Genomic DNA, 17060 nt, shown 5'->3' with positions numbered 1-17060 from the left:
GTGGTGCCAACCCCCTTCAGAGAAACGTGACCCCCGGGTCTGTGAGGAGCTCGAGCCACCCACCGTACGAGCACGGATCAGAGTGGCTCAGCGGTCGCAGCCGAGCCTGCGGGGCGGTACATAAGCATAGTCAATCTTCTCTTAGCTAGCATTAAAGTGGAGGATGATTAGAGATGAGCGAACCTGCTCGGCAAAGGTTTGCCAGCTTCAAATTCAGTACAAGTCTTAGCTTGTTCGTTTAGGGTCGGAAACCCCGTGCCATTTCCCCCAAAGTCGTCGATCTTCTGTTTTCTTTGTTTTTTTGCTCCCAAACACTGTCCGCGTTTCCAAAAATGCTTTTGTAATAACAATTTTCTGATATTGTATAGGATTGTGGTGCTGTCTGATGAATTGGGGGGGTGTATAATCAGTGGAGGGGGTGTGGACTCACGAGAAGCCTTTTGGCACGCAGTGACATTTTTTCTTCTCTCAACCTTATTTCCAGATGTTCCTGCAGCCAATCATGGCGTAGCAAACATCCACAAGGTTCAGACACAAGGGCTTCTCTGATTGGCTGCCTAAGTCACATGTCCGTATGCATATAAATTGCTGAAAATTTTTTAGTGAAACACATTTATAGGTATTATTAGTTAGCAGTGCCTCACCTGCTGTAAATTTTCTAGGCAACTAGCTAAACAGTTGTTCATAGCAATTTTATTTGCCTGCTGAAACACCTGCAGTGAAACACATTTATAAGAATGGTTAGTTAGCAGTGCCTGGTCTGCTGTTAATTTTCTAGGCAACTAGCTAAAAAGTTGTTCTTGTCAATTTTAATTCCCTCCTCAAAATTACGCCGTGAAACACATTTATAGTTATTGTTAGTAGTGCCTGCTGAAAATTTGCTATTGAACAAGCTAAAAGAAGGGAATTTTGTTACTTACCGTAAATTCCTTTTCTTCTAGCTCTTATTGGGAGACCCAGACGATTGGGGTATAGCTACTGCCCTCTGGAGGCCACACAAAGCACTACATTAAAAGTGCAAGGCCCCTCCCCCTCTGGCTATACCCCCCCCGTGGTATCACGGGTTCTCCAGTTTTAGTGCCAAAGCAAGAAGGAGGAAGCCAATAACTGGTTTAAACAAATTAACTCCGAATAACATCGGAGAACTGAAAAACCGTTCAACATGAACAACATGTGTACCCGCAAACAACAAAAAAACATCCCGAAGGACAACAGGGCGGGTGCTGGGTCTCCCAATAAGAGCTAGAAGAAAAGGAATTTACGGTAAGTAACAAAATTCCCTTCTTCTTCAGCGCTCTATTGGGAGACCCAGACGATTGGGACGTCCAAAAGCTGTCCCTGGGTGGGTAAATAAATACCTCATGTTAGAGCTGCAAAACAGCCCTCCCCTACGGGGGTGTCACTGCCGCCTGCAGGACTCTTCTACCTAAGCTGGCATCCGCCGAAGCATAGGTATGCACCTGATAATGCTTGGTGAAAGTGTGCAGACTGGACCAGGTAGCTGCCTGGCACACCTGTTGAGCCGAAGCCTGGTGACGTAATGCCCAGGACGCACCCACGGCTCTGGTGGAGTGGGCTTTTAGCCCCGAAGGAACCGGAAGCCCCGCAGAACGGTAGGCCTCTAGAATTGGTTCTTTGATCCATCGAGCCAGGGTGGCTTTAGAAGCCTGCAACCCCTTGCGCGGACCAGCGACAAGGACGAAAAGTGCATCGGCACGGCGTATGGGCGCCGTGCGGGAAATGTAGATTCTGAGTGCTCTCACCAGATCTAGCAAACGTAAGGCCTTTTCATACCGGTGAACCGGATGAGGGCAAAAAGAAGGCAAGGAAATATCCTGATTAAGATGAAAAGAGGATACGACCTTAGGGAGAAACTCCGGAATGGGGCGCAGCACAACCTTGTCCTGGTGGAACACCAGGAAGGGAGCCTTAGATGACAGAGCTGCCAGCTCAGACACTCGCCGAAGCGATGTGATTGTAACAAGAAACGCCACTTTCTGCGACAGCCGAGAAAAGGAAACTTCCTTCAGAGGCTCGAAGGGCGGCTTCTGGAGAGCAACTAGTACCCTGTTCAGATCCCATGGATCTAACGGTCGCTTGTACGGGGGCACAATATGACAGACCCCCTGCAGGAACGTGCGCACCTTAGGAAGACGTGCTAGACGCTTCTGAAAAAACACGGATAGTGCCGAAACTTGCCCTTTAAGGGAACTGAGCGACAAGCCCTTTTCTAACCCCGATTGCAGGAAGGAAAGAAACTTGGGCAATGCAAATGGCCAGGGAGACACTCCCTGAGCAGAGCACCAGGACAAGAAAATCTTCCACGTTCTGTGGTAGATCTTAGCCGAATTCGACTTTCTAGCTTGTCTCATTGTGGCAATGACTCCCTGAGATAATCCAGCAGATGCTAGGATCCAGGACTCAATGGCCACACAGTCAGGTTCAGGGCCGCAGAATTCTGATGGAAAAACGGCCCTTGGGACAGTAAGTCTGGTCGGTCTGGCAGTGACCACGGTCGACCGATCGTGAGATGCCACAGATCCGGATACCACGACCTCCTCGGCCAGTCTGGAGCGACGAGTATGACGCGGCTGCACTCGGATCTGATCTTGCGTAGCACTCTGGGCAAGAGCGCCAGAGGCGGAAACACGTATGGGAGCTGAAACTGCGACCAATCTTGAACCAAGGCGTCTGCCGCCAGAGCTCTTTGATCGCGCGACCTCGCCATGAATGCCGGGACCTTGTTGTTGTGCCGGGATGCCATTAGGTCGACGTCCGGCACTCCCCAGCGGCGACAGATTTCCTGAAACACGTCCGGGTGAAGGGACCATTCCCCTGCGTCCATGCCCTGGCGACTGAGGAAGTCTGCTTCCCAGTTTTCTACGCCTGGGATGTGAACCGCGGATATGGTGGATGCTCTGTCCTCCACCCACATTAGAATGCGCCGGACTTCTTGGAAGGCTTGCCGACTGCGCGTCCCTCCTTGGTGGTTGATGTATGCCACCGCTGTGGAGTTGTCCGATTGGATTCGGATCTGCTTTCCTTCCAGCCACTGTTGGAAGGCCAGTAGAGCAAGATACACTGCTCTGATCTCCAGAACATTGATCTGAAGGGTGGACTCCTGCGGAGTCCACGTCCCCTGAGCCCTGTGGTGGAGAAATACTGCTCCCCACCCTGACAGACTCGCATCTGTCGTGACTACTGCCCAGGATGGGGGCAGGAAGGATCTTCCCTGAGACAATGATGTGGGAAGGAGCCACCATTGTAGAGAGTCTTTGGCCGTCTGGGAAAGCGAGACTTTCCTGTCCAGGGACGTTGACTTCCCGTCCCATTGGCGGAGAATGTCCCATTGAAGTGGGCGCAGATGAAACTGCGCAAAGGGAACTGCTTCCATGGCTGCCACCATCTTCCCTAGGAAATGCATGAGGCGCCGCAAGGGATGCAACTGGCCCTGCAGGAGAGATTGCACCCCTGTCTGTAGTGACCGCTGCTTGTCCAGCGGAAGCTTCACTATCGCTGCTAGAGTATGAAACTCCATGCCAAGATACGTTAGTGACTGAGTCGGTGATAGGATCGACTTTGGAAAGTTGATGATCCATCCGAAAGACTGTAGAGTCTCCAGCGTAGCATTCAGGCTGAGTTGGCATGCCTCCTGAGAGGGAGCTTTGACCAATAAGTCGTCTAGGTAAGGAATCACCGAGTGACCCTGAGAGTGCAAGACTGCTACCACCGCCGCCATGACCTTGGTGAAGACCCGTGGGGCTGTCGCCAGACCAAATGGAAGAGCTACGAACTGAAAATGGTCGTCTCCTATCACAAAACGTAGAAAACGTTGATGTTCTGTAGCAATTGGCACGTGGAGATAAGCATCCTTGATGTCTATTGAGGCAAGGAAGTCTCCTCTGGACATTGAGGCAATGACAGAGCGGAGGGTTTCCATCCGGAACCTCCTGGCGTGCACATGTTTGTTGAGCCGTTTTAGGTCCAGAACAGGACGGAACGAGCCGTCCTTTTTTGGAACCACAAAGAGATTGGAGTAAAACCCTTGCCCTTGTTCCTGAGGAGGGACTGGGATAACCACTCCTTCCGCTTTTAGGGAATCCACCGCCTGCAGCAGAGCATCTGCTCGGTCTGGCCGTGGGGAGGTTCTGAAGAACCGAGCTGGAGGACGAGAATTGAACTCGATTCTGTACCCGCGAGACAAAATGTCCGTCACCCACCGGTCTTTGACCTGTGACATCCAAATGCCGGAAAAGCGGGAGAGCCTGCCCCCGACCGGCGATGCGGAGGGGGGGGGGCTGGAAGTCATGAGGTAGCCGCTTTGGAAGCGGTACCTCCATTTGCTTTCTTGGGGCGTGTGTGAGTCCGCCACGAATCTGAGTTTCTTTGCGTCCTCTGAGTCCCTTTGGACGAGGTAAATGGTGTCTTGCCCGAACCTCGAAAGGACTGAAACCTCTGCTGCCACTTTTTCTGCTGAGGTTTGGGTGTTCTGGGTTGTGGTAAAGAGGAGTCTTTACCCTTGGACTGTTTAATGATGTCAGCCAATGGCTCGCCAAACAGTCTCTCTCTAGACAAAGGCAAACTGGTTAAACATTTTTTGGAACCAGCATCTGCTTTCCAGTCCTTTAACCACAAGGCTCTGCGCAAAACTACCGAATTGGCGGACGCCATTGAGGTGCGACTGGTAGATTCTAGGACCGCATTGATAGCGTAAGACGCAAACGCCGACATCTGCGTGGTAAGGTGCGCCACTTGCGGCACTGCTGGATGCATGATAGCATCCACTTTTGCTAAGCCAGCTGAAATAGCCTGGAGTGCCCATACGGCTGCGAATGCCGGAGCAAACGACGCGCCTATAGCTTCATAGACAGATTTTAACCAAAGGTCCATCTGTCTGTCATTGGCATCTTTAAGTGAAGCGCCATCCTCCACTGCAACTATGGATCTAGCTGCAAGTTTGGAAATCGGGGGGTCTACCTTTGGACACTGTGTCCAGCGCTTGACCACCTCAGGGGGGAAAGGGAAACGCGTATCTTTAGATCGTTTAGAGAAACGCCTTTCTGGGTGAGCGTCGTGCTTCTGGATTGATTCTCTGAAGTCAGAGTGATCTAACAAAGCACTCAATTTACGCTTGGGATAAAGGAAACGAAACTTTTCCTGCTCCGCAGCCGCCTCTTCTGCTGAAGGGGCTGGGGGAGAAATATCCAACAGCCTATTGATGGCTGAGATAAGGTCGTCTACCATGGCATCCCCATCCGGGGTATCCAGGTTGAGAGGGGTTCCAGGAGTGGATTCCTGATCACTCTCATCAGACACATCACAGGGAGACTGATTGCGCTGAGACCCTGAGCAGTGTGAAGACGTCGAGGGTCTTTCCCAGCGAGCTCGCTTAGGGTGGCTGGGGCCATCATCTGAGTCATAATCCTCGGCCTGTGAAGCCGGGGACCCCCCTGTGGGCTGGATACATTCCAAGTAAGGGGGACCTGAGGACAGAGGCCTCGCCGTGCCCAGAGACTGAGCCCCATGCATAGATTGCAAGGTTTCAAGGATTTTTGCCATAGATACAGACATATTATCTGCAAAAACTGCAAAGTCCGTCCCTGTCACCGGGGCAGAACTTACAAGCGTCTCAGCCTGGGTCGCCACCTCTCCTGACTCCGGCTGGCGAAGCAGCACCGGGTCGGAGCATTGCACACAATGGGGGTCATCAGAGCCTGCTGGTAGATTAGCCCCACATGCAGCACACGCAGTATACACAGCCCTTTTTGCCTTGGCCGCCTTGCGTTTTGAGGATGACATGTTGCTGCTTCCACAGAGCGATCTGGGATATGCAGCCAGAAGCGCACCTCACAGTGCAAGAAATACAATATCTATATAACTGTATCCAGTACACTGATACACAGTGAGGCACTAGAGGGACCAGCACAGAAAAATCGCTTACCGCCCGCTTAAAAAGCGGGTGTGTGGTCGCCAGATAGCCCCTAGTCCAGGTCTCCCAGAGCCTTGCGTCCTTCCTCCAGCCAGGCATGCATGTAATGGCTGCCGGCGTCTCGAGAGAGGAAGGGGGGCGGGCCCTGGGCGTTCCTGGCCAAGAGCGGGAAGCCTGCTTCCCTCTGTGCATAGTGTGAGGGCTGGAGCATGTAAATCAGGCTCCAGCCCTCGTCGCTGCTTGCGAACAGCGTCTCTCCCCTACCCTGAATGACAGGGTGGGGGCGGGAACGAAACGGAGCTGCCGGCGTCCTAGGCCCAAAAATCCGGGGACTAAAGTTATAACCGCCGCCGCCGTAAAAGCGCGGACGGCGGATCCCCGGCGCACCACAAGTCACAGCAGCGCCGCCCGGTCCAGAGGGGGTCGGCGCTGCGTTCCCAAACACAAACAATCCCCCAGTAATCTGTAGGGACACCAACTCCACGTTGCGGTCCCCGGCGCACTATAACACCCAGCCAGCCCGGAGTGTGTCTGTGCCTGCCGGGGACACAGAGTACCTGTAAGATGCAGGGCCCTGTCCCTGATCGTACTCCTGCTCCGTCTCCATCAGGTTCTAATGGGTCTGTGGATGGAGCCCGGCATCAGAGCTGAGAGGCCGGCAGGATCCCACTTCCACAGAGCCCTACAAGGGGATGTGGAAGGAAAACAGCATGTCAGGCTCCAGCCCTGTACCAGCAATAGGTACCTCAACCTTACAACACCATCCAGGGGTGAGAAGGGAGCATGCTGGGGACACTATATGTGTCCTCTTTTCTTCCATCCGAAACAGTCAGCAGCTACTGCTGACTAAAATCTGTGGAGCTATGCATGGAATGTCTGACCTCCTTCGCACACAAAGCTAAAACTGGAGAACCCGTGATACCATGGGGGGGGTATAGCCAGAGGGGGAGGGGCCTTGCACTTTTAATGTAGTGCTTTGTGTGGCCTCCAGAGGGCAGTAGCTATACCCCAATCGTCTGGGTCTCCCAATAGAGCGCTGAAGAAAGGTATTCTTGGCATTATTCCGAGTCTGCTCCAAATTATGAAGTGAACCACATTTGTAGGTAGTGGTACTTTTTATTGCCTTCACAATATTGCCAACTCAGGCAGGTAATAAATGGTTTATCTTTTCTGTCCGTATCTGATAGGTGTGGGTATAGGTTTGCAAAACATTTGAAAGGGGAAGGGTACATCAAACATGAGTGGTAAATCATGACGAGGTTGTTGTTGAAGGGGGAATAGGTGGGGTGTTGGAGGTGTACGTGTTGGAAGTTCTGTTAGTCAAAGGTCTAGTGATCAAACACCGGCTCATCCTATCCCAAAATGAGAACAACTTCCATTACTGGACAGCCTTCTCCACTAGATTTCTTTGGCAGCCGCACATCGTTTCAATGTACAAATGAGGCTCATGAACAGCATGTGCTAGAGTGGATAGCAAGCGCTGCATCAAGTCGCCTCTCCTCCTCTTCCTGCATCTCAAAATTACAAACAGTTCATTCCTCAGAAGTGCCACCACAATTACACTTGTTTCCCCCCACATCACAAATCTCCAATTGACAAACTGACTGTAGTGAACCACATATGGACAAGTCTGCAGAGCTGTTAACACATTTTATCCCATGGGCATCAGTTCTGCTCAAAAGATTCCCAGACTCAAGAGGAGGAAAGCATCTGCATCAATGCGCAAAATCTTTCTTAGTTGGATCCTGGCCCGGACAAAGTAGGGTCCGAGCAGGGTCCCCACCCTCGTCAACTGACAATAACCCCCGAAGGGTAGAGGTGATAATGATAAGACTCAGATACCTGAAGCACATACGTACTGTTATGTGATGTCAGCAAGAGGAGGAGTGGGACAACATAGAGCCTGACGATGATATTGTAGATCCCACTTAATGTCAACACAGAGGCACACAGCTGTGTAGTTCAGCAGATAAGGAGGAGGAGGTTATGTTGGCAATTCCCAAATGGAGTCCTCATTCATCTGTGTATGAAAGGACAGAAATGCTGAAAAACTAGGGAAAAAAATGAGTCTCTCCAAGTCTAAAGATGTCATTACAGTCTACATGAAAAAGATACCCTTTCTTTTCACCTCACATGCAAAGAAATTTGCAACCATGAAGTGGCACCAAAAAGGCAGGTTGTCTTCCCGGAGGTCTTTCCTGCAGGTGTCCTCAGTGCCACCCCCATACAAACACGTAGTGTTGCAACCATGAGAAGCACTGTATCCTCAGCCACAACTCTGGCTGTGGCCAGCAGCGGTCAAATAGTTGTCCTATTTGTAGCATGTGCCAATTGTTGCCAATTTTCCTGTTGCCTTACCTTCATTTTTGGAAATGTGGAGACTCCAAGTAGGGTCTCCAAGTTTGCTTTTGTCTGTAGTGCCAGTCTTCTGGGAGAGAGGCCTATGGCTGTCACTCATGCATCTATTGAATTTTAAAATTTAAATGCTAGGCCACTTCCTTGTGTAAGTCAATGCAATTAGGTAGTGCTTAAATTAATATGCATTGGAGAACACAGTGACACAGCTGCAGAGTTGTGGAACACTATCCAGGCCGAGTTTCATAAATGGCTGTCTCCACTGAACCTGAAGCCAGGGAAGCCCATGTGCGATAACTGTGCAAACCTAGTGGCGGCACTATGCTTGGGCGACATCACATATGCACGGAATGGATCATCCTGGTTGTACAGAAATTTCTAGGGCACTATTATGTCCTAAATGCGTTGCTGTGCTCACTTTTTAAAATTAAATGCCGGGCCACAGCCTTTGTGTTGCATGGGTTGTGCCTCCCTGCTGTGCAAATACACTATGGGGAGGGGGGAAATTAATGCTACTGTACTGCTGTCTTCCTGAAAGGTTTTTAAATGTCAAGACTCCAAGATGGGTATCAAAGTTGTGACTATTCTGTGCTGCCAAGGGTATGGGAGCACCAGCCATACACCTGTCTCTCATCCACTTCTATATTTTTTATCTCAGTAGTCTAGGAAGCTAATGGATATGCCAAACGTATGTTTGCTGTTTTGGAAGGTTTTTGACCCCCCTAAAGGTGTTTTCTCTGCCTTACGTTTGGTCTCTTATTCAATCCAATGGGATTTGGTAAACGACAACGGTTCGGATTCAGCTCAACAACGGTCCGATGAACATATCGTTTGTTTGGGTGGGCTTGGCAAACCGAGCCTTGAGAGGTTTGCTCATCTCTAGTGGTGATTTTTTTCTCTTTTACTGTCAAAAAGCAGACAATTTGAAGAGAAATGGAAATGAAGCAAACGTGTCATGAGAACATAGGGTGTCAAAGCCCTATGAGAAAGAGCTGTCGTAGACTCTCACACAAGCACAAACTCATGTATTTAGCTAATAGATGAAAATATATACATCTCTTGATGTAGAAGGGAAAAGAAGAAGAGCTTTACTCCATCTTGAGATACTACGTGGCAGTCTTCCAGAACTGCAGTTATTCTCACGTTTATCAGAAGCTTGGTGAATAATGTATTATTTATGATACAACGTGTACTGCTATGAAAAAAGCACAACACAATAACAAAAGGCACAACACCATTTATCAATATGACAATGAATAATGTATAATGTTGAAAATACACATCTGTAAACGCAAACATAAACAAGAATCTTAGCACACACAGCATATAACATTCACTGCGGGCTAGATACCATCTGATAATACTGACTTTACTCTTGTTTGCATTATATGCATTGTAATATAATGCATCCTTGTCTCATCTACCCTTTGTCTTAACGACAAAGCACAGCAATGTGCAAAAGTTTAAGGCAGGTATAGAAAAAATTGCTTCAAAATATGGATGCTTTAAAAAGTAGAAGTGTTAACAGTTTATATTTATCAATTAACAAAAAAGAAATCTAAATTAAATCAATATTTGGCAGGATCAACATTTGCCATTCATACAGAATTAATTCTTTATTGTACTCTTGCAGGCAGAAAGTCAGTATGGAGATGGTTCCAAACATCTTGGAGAATAACATGAAAAAACCCTATAAAACCTAAATTCTTTATTTGATACAATTTAAAACAAATGCCTCACACAAAGGAACATAAATCATTATTTCTTGATTCGAAGTGCACAGGCTACAGGGATGAAGAGATAAACCCTACAATATCACCTCCCTCCTGTGCACTACCAGACAGCAGAGGTCGACACCCTAAGATTCGACATGGCTCCCCCACTCCGTGTCAACTATCCCTGTACAGCCCTGTATGTCCCAGGATCCATGTTCCAGGACTCCTTGTTCTCCTTTACACTAAGTAGCGTTCTTAACCACATCTATAAATGTTTGGGGCTTTTTGTCCTGCTGCAGAATAAATTTGGACCAATCAGACACCTCCCTGATGGGATTACATGATGAATAAGTATCTACCTCTCAGTACCTACTTCTCAGCACAGAGAACACCTAAAATGGGCAACAATTCTATCTTTAAATATTTGTAATATTTTTTAATGATACCTTGGCCTTACTATTAGTGTTGCAAGGTTATGTCCAAATCATAAATATTGCTCAGTTTACATTTTTGTTTATTCCTGATTTTTATAATACATTAAAATAAATATAAACTGAGCCAGTTCTGTTGCTAAACTATCCCTGTGCAGCTTAAAATTACTTCTGTGCATACTTTCTCCCCAGGACGGCCTTGTCAGCCATTGAGGGTGCGTCTCACTGGTAAGACCAGCTTCACAATTTGAGAATCACGGCGGTGTGAATAGAACATATCATGAAACACTCTCCACCGAACTGTAGAGATTTGAGCTCTGAAGGCAGGAATTGTGAATGCAGCTATGGACTATAAAACAGGGTTATATTAGTACAATATATAGGAGATAACAAGCAATCTTAGAAGGGTGGTCCACTACACAGCATAGTGGCTAAACATCGATATAAAACTCATAGGGAAGGCTTTTCTCAAATACCTTGTGTAGTCAATTGTGCCAGTGAGCGGCACTATTGTGGTCTGCTCATTCCCATCACATGACCCCCGGGCTCTGTGACCTCTGAGATCACATCAACTTCCATTTGACCCGTCATCACTGAGGCTGGTTCCAATCTTCCTGAGTGACTTGGCTGTGGGCAGAGTTTCACCATTTGTCACAGCCCAGCATCTTGTGTGCTCTCTCCTTCGCTGCAGAGCGCCGCAAGCAGGAGCGATGCTGGGCTGTGATGTGCGGTGAAACTCCGTCCACAGCCCAGTCACTCAGGAGACTGGGGCCACCTTGGTGATGTCGGGTCAACTGGAAGTTGACGTGACATTTTCGTCTCAGAGGTCACGGAGCCCGGGGGTCATGTGATGAGGATGAGTGGACCGCAGTAGTGCTGACGGCACAATTGACTACACAAAGTATTTGAGAAAAGCCTTCATTATGAGCGTTACATCGATGTGTGGGCACTATGCTGTGTAGTCAACCACCTGTTTAATAAAAACAAAGGTGAAAATGTCAAGGATTTTCATGTGTCTATGGAGACTGACTTTACTGTACATTAGATGTGTAATTTTACTCCAGATATACATTTGGTCTATTTCTCTTTTTTAATAAAGGAAGTCATAAATCTATCTCAGCATTTGATGTAGCAGAACAATATTGTCATAATCCTTGAGTGGAGTGCACTTAGAATGAGTAGTTACATAGGCAAATTATCTACCCACATAGATGAATGATGAAGATGGGTCTCTACCTGCAGATAAATGTCATCTTCCTCTCCCCATAGATTATATGAAAAATGATCTCCTACTTATTATAGAGCAATAAAATGTGCAAATTGTCTCTTCAGTGAGGAAGTAGACGAACTCTAATGCCACCTATTGGAGGTAGCAATCGTAAAAGTCAAAAGTGGCCCTTTAATGGAGTCTTGTCATATGGCTTAGGATTTATGCCAGGTCAGATTCTCTATTTGCAAACATAGTGTTTCGGGATGGTTGTCCCTTATCAGCTTGCTAAAGGGTTACTTTTCAATAATAAGATTTCTCCCTCCAATAGATGGCACTAGAGTTTGTCTTCTTCCTCACTGAAGAGACAATTTGCATATTTCCCAGATGAGTATTGAGGCTTAAAATCTCCTCACCACTGGTATGCTGGAATGGTGTGTTAGGGCGGCTTTGCACGTTGCGACATTGCACGTGCGATGTCGATGGGGTCAAATCGAAAGTGACGCACATCCGGCGTCGCAGTCGATATCGCAACGTGCAAATCCTTTTTGATACGATGAACGAGCGCAAAAGCGTCGTTATCGTATCATCGCTGCAGCCTCCGACATTTCCATAATGCTGGTGCAGCGACAGGTGCGATGTTGTTCCTCGCTCCTGCGGCAGCACACATCGCTGTGTGTAAAGCCGCAGGAGCGAGGCACTTCACCTTACCTGCCGCCGGCTGCAATGAGAAGGACGGAGGTGGGCGGGATGTTTACATCCTGCTCATCTCCGCCCCTCCACTTCAATTGGCCGCCTGCCGTGTGACGTCGCTGTGACGCCGCACGACCCGCCCCCTTAGGAAGGAGGCGGGTCGCCGGCCAGAGGGACGTCGCACGGCAGGTATGTGCGTGTGAAACTGCCGTAGCGATAATAATCGCTACGGCAGCTTTCACTAGATATTGTACGTGCGACGGGGGCGGGACTATCGCTGCAGCATCGGTAACACATTGTTACCGATGTCGCAGCGTGCAAAGCCTGCCTTAGTCTCCGCAAGAAGAATGACTTCACTTAGATCCATAAAACCAATGCCTAGAAATAGATTTTGTGTTTTTTTGTGAAAGACCTGTGTTTAGCTCCAATATCTGTCTATCTCACAGAAGGAACAAGCTGTGGATATAAGGAGCGAAATAGGGTCTTACCAATATATAATATGGTGACTTTTTAAAGGAAAACCCGCTCACCTGGATTAGTTGTGTGTCTCACAACCAATATAGAAACGTATAACAGCTGCATCCGATCCCATGTGCCAAAGGCAAAAGCAAAATAAAAACAGGATAATTGTGGTGTACTCCACGCTGCTGTACAAAGAATCACTCCAAGTAATAAAGCCATGTGGGTGGTTTATTCTACGTGTTTCGAAGAGATATCACCTCTTCTTCCTCAGAAAAATCCACCAAACTAATTGGATTGGATTGCAACAGGCTATAGAGGATATTGATCAGACATCCTCCAATACAGTCTCTTGCCAACACATACCACCACCTGCTGGTCTCCAGTGGTATTACAGAGCAACAACTTACAGTACGTTTGACAGAATGACACCAGGCAATACATCAAACCATACATTATTCTACAGACTCCTATGAATGCAGAAACTTTAGTAAAGACTCCTTATGGGTTATTACACATCCTCCACAACAGATGCAGATAGCTGATTGATGAGTGTACAGGGGGCCAAACCGCCTCCGATCTGAAATTGGGGATCCATGCATTGCAAGGATAGGCCAACACAATTAAAGTCCTAGATAACCATTTTAGTAGTTTGTGCCCTGTGTTATTTCAATGTAATAATGCTGTCATTTATTCCTTTCCTGTAGACATATATCAAAAATGTCAATGATCAGCGACCAGGCTAATTTGGAAGGAAAACATCTCTATCAGCTCACAGGCTGCATCCCCACAGCAGGTAAATAATACACTAATACACTCTTAGGGGTACTTTGCACATTACGACATCGCAAGCAGATGCTGCGATGTCGAGTGCGATAGTCCCCGCCCCCGTCGCAGATGCGATATCATGGTGATAGCTGGCGTAGCGAACATTATCGCTACGGCAGCTTCACATGCACTCACCTGTCCTGCGACATCGCTCTGGCCGGCGACCCGCCTCCTTATTAAGGGGTCGGGTCGTGCGGCGTCATAGCGACGTCACACGACAGGCGGCCAATAGCAGCGGAAGGGCGGAGATGAGCAGGATGTAAACATCCCGTACACCTCCTTCCTTCTGCATTGGCGGCCGGGACGCACGTAGCAGATGTTCCTCGCTCCTGCGACTTCATACACAGCGATGTGTGCTGCCGCAGGAACGAGGAACAACATCGGACCGTCGCAGCAAGGTAATTATGGTTTACGCCGACGCTACACCGATGATACGATTACGACGCTTTTGCGCTCGTTAATCGTATCATCTAGGCTTTACACACTACGATGTCGAGAGCGACGCCGGAAGTGCGTCACTTTCAATTTGACCCCACCGACATCACAGCTGCGATGTCGTAGTGTGCAAAGTACCCCTTAGGGTACGCTCACAAGAGCGTTGAAATCGGACGAGTACAATGCGAGAAATTCTGACCAATGTTAGTCAATGAGGGAGAGCAGTTGGTCAGCTTTTCTCGCATCCAGAATCTGGATGCGAGAAAAGCGGCAGCATGCTGCGATTTTCTGTGAGAGCCGTATCCCTCGCACCCATTCAAGTGAATGGATGCGAGAGAAACATTGGACTGCACTAGGATGTTATCCCAGTACAGTGCGATATACACAGAGGCTGACAATGGGGAAGATGGGGGGGATAACCCCTCCCTCTCCTCCGCAGAGCCCGCCCTCAGCTTCACAGCTGTGACCTGATTGCAGGATTGGGTCTCAGTCGCATGACACTCAGCTCACGCTCGCAGCAGAGCCTGAGCCAGAAGTCATTAGCATATCGCATCCGATGCTCTCGCATTGTAAGGCTCGTGTGAGTCCAGCCTTACACTTTGAGTGTATTTTAGCGACTTTCAATGCTTTTACTGTTTTTTCTCCATTCACATCAATGAGGCTGAGCAGAAAAGCAAATGTATCAAAAATGCTCAGAAATGCAAAAGCATACATAGCATTTACCGAGCTGCTGCTGCTTTTTTTGTCAATTATTTTAATTTATCCTGGAGAAAAAAGCCTGTAAAAAATGCTGGGTGTAAACCTAACCTTTGGGAGCATTTACATTGTGTTTGCAGTTTACATCACAGCTATACGTTACAGTAGGTTTCCTGATGTACACCACATAGGGATGTCTCCGATTTATGCCATCCTTAGGCTGAGTTCACATATCCAGTAATCATCCATTAAAATGGATCCTGCAGAGATCCGTTGTCACAAAAGTTGTGCAAACATAGCTTTTTTGCCAACTGTTAAATAACTGATTTCTGCCGGATCTGTTATTTTTAACATTGGAGTCTATGGAGAACGGATCCGTTAATGGATTGCTATTTAGCCATCCATTTTCTTGTAGTTGTAAATAGCAATCCATTAATGGATCCGTTCTCCATAGACTCTGTTAGGGCCAGGTGGACAGGCAGACCCAGGAGGTGGATCCACTGGGCCGAACTCCTTGATGAAGGTAAGGGGTCCGGTAGCTGGAGCACTACGGGTAGCAGGGCAGTCCGTGCACAAGAGTAGAATGGAGAAGTCCCTGGGACCACGGAGTCACTGATGGTAGTCCGGGTGACGGAGCTCAGGTTCGGAAGCCGAGATGTTGTCAGGCGGAGTCCGGAACCGATGGAGCAAGAGGACGGGTCACCACAGGGATCAGAGATGGAACGGACTGTCAGGATGGCAGATAGTCAGCGTTCGGGGTTCGGGATTCGGCAGGACCGGATGGCGAGGCAGGACCGGCTCTAGAAGAGAGAGAGGTGAGTATCTCACAGGAACACAAGGAGACCTGACTCCTAGCTTGGGAAACACGAAGAACAGGCCCCGCCCACTTGGACACTAACCCCTTTATACCCTGTACCTGTGTGCTCAATTTCCTGTCAGTGGACGCTGGCCCTTTAAGAAAGGGTCAATGACCGCGCGCGCGCCCTAATGCGCATGCGCGAGGCCCGGGTGCCAGAAGCCAGGGCAGGGAGCGGTGAGGAGGAAGCAGGAGAGCCGGGCTGGGGCTGAGTAGCCGACGGGCGCCGGGAGCGGGGACCAGGACGCCTGGGAACCGCAGGCAATGGAGGCTGGAGACCGGGGAGCGGCGGACGCCGGAAAGAGGAACCGGGGAGCGACGCAGGGAAGCCGGGGAGCGTGGCAGGTGAGCCGGGGAGCAGAGCAGGGGACCCGGGGAGCGTGACAGACTCCAATCATAAAAAAACGTATACGGCAAGAATCAGTTATTTAACAACGGACAAAAAAGTTGGGTTTGCAGAACTTTACTGCCAATGGATCTCTGCAGCATCCTTTCTAACTGATGATTACAGATTATATGAACTCAGCCTTAGCTGTACAGAGGAATCACGTATTGTGTTATATACTGATGCTGGATTATGAGCCACTGGTTATAGAAATAATTTGTCTTCCTTCACAGTCAAATTAATTCAGCATTTTTCTTTTTTCATCCTGTATCTAGAATTACGACAAAAGCAAGAAATTATGATGAGAAATCAGATGATGTCTGTCAACCCTCAAGTTGTGGTGCCAGTCCAGCAAAGGATGCCAGTTATTCCAACGCAGTTTGACTCGCGACTGTTAGACAGGTGACAGCATTAATACACTCAGTGTTAGGTTCGGTATTGATCAATAATAAATATGCTAAATACTTTATCAACAGTAAAGCTGATGTATATGTAGCGCCCAGAGAAGGGGGGTACTCGGTCCCGGGCGGTAACAGGCGGGGATGTAACTCTGGTGGCCGTTGCCCGGTCCCGTGCTCTGGACCCCTTTTGTTAATGGGGTGTATTTCTAGGGGAGATAAGAGTTTTTGTCACATGACGCCACCTGCGGGTTGCGGTTAAGGATGGAGAACCGCCGCTGCTCAATGTTGGTACTCCAAGGGATGATGATAGTGGCAGCTGAGATGGTAGGCCCTCCGCAGGTAGGGTTGTGAATGGGAGATGTAATGGGACAATAATCGAGACCACACCAGGTTGTCTTTAACAGTCTCTACTCCCTGTGGACCCAGTGATTGCTGGTTCAGGTCCCAGGAGGACCAGTGCCAATGTAGTGGCCCAGGTTGCTTTGTCCCCGGCACTCTCTATAGATTGAGTCCCCGTAGCATGGAGCGTTTGGGAACTCCGACTGTCCCTTTTGGGGTACAGTCTCCTTCTCCGTACGGCGGGCAGTGCGGACCCTTCAGGGAGGTAAGTGTTCGAACCCCGATCCTAGTTTACTGCTGATGCCCCCGGATTATTTGGTTCGATGAAGTC

General features: G+C 48.7%; 1 protein-coding gene across 1 annotated transcript in view; it reads left to right on the top strand.

Annotated features, from left to right (window-relative positions):
- The first annotated feature begins 13509 nt into the window (after positions 1–13509).
- Positions 13510–17060, top strand: part of SAMD7 (sterile alpha motif domain containing 7) — a 78054-nt gene continuing 74503 nt past the window's right edge. The window contains exons 1-2 of the mRNA XM_075338557.1: positions 13510–13585; positions 16265–16391. Of these exons, the coding sequence (XP_075194672.1) occupies positions 13510–13585; positions 16265–16391 (203 nt within the window). The remainder of the gene's footprint in view (positions 13586–16264; positions 16392–17060) is intronic.

Source organism: Anomaloglossus baeobatrachus, chromosome 3, assembly GCF_048569485.1.
Source record: "Anomaloglossus baeobatrachus isolate aAnoBae1 chromosome 3, aAnoBae1.hap1, whole genome shotgun sequence".
NCBI classification, from domain to species: domain Eukaryota; kingdom Metazoa; phylum Chordata; class Amphibia; order Anura; family Aromobatidae; genus Anomaloglossus; species Anomaloglossus baeobatrachus.
The sequence above is the reverse complement of the archived record's forward strand: the minus strand, read 5'-3'. Positions and strand labels throughout refer to the sequence as shown.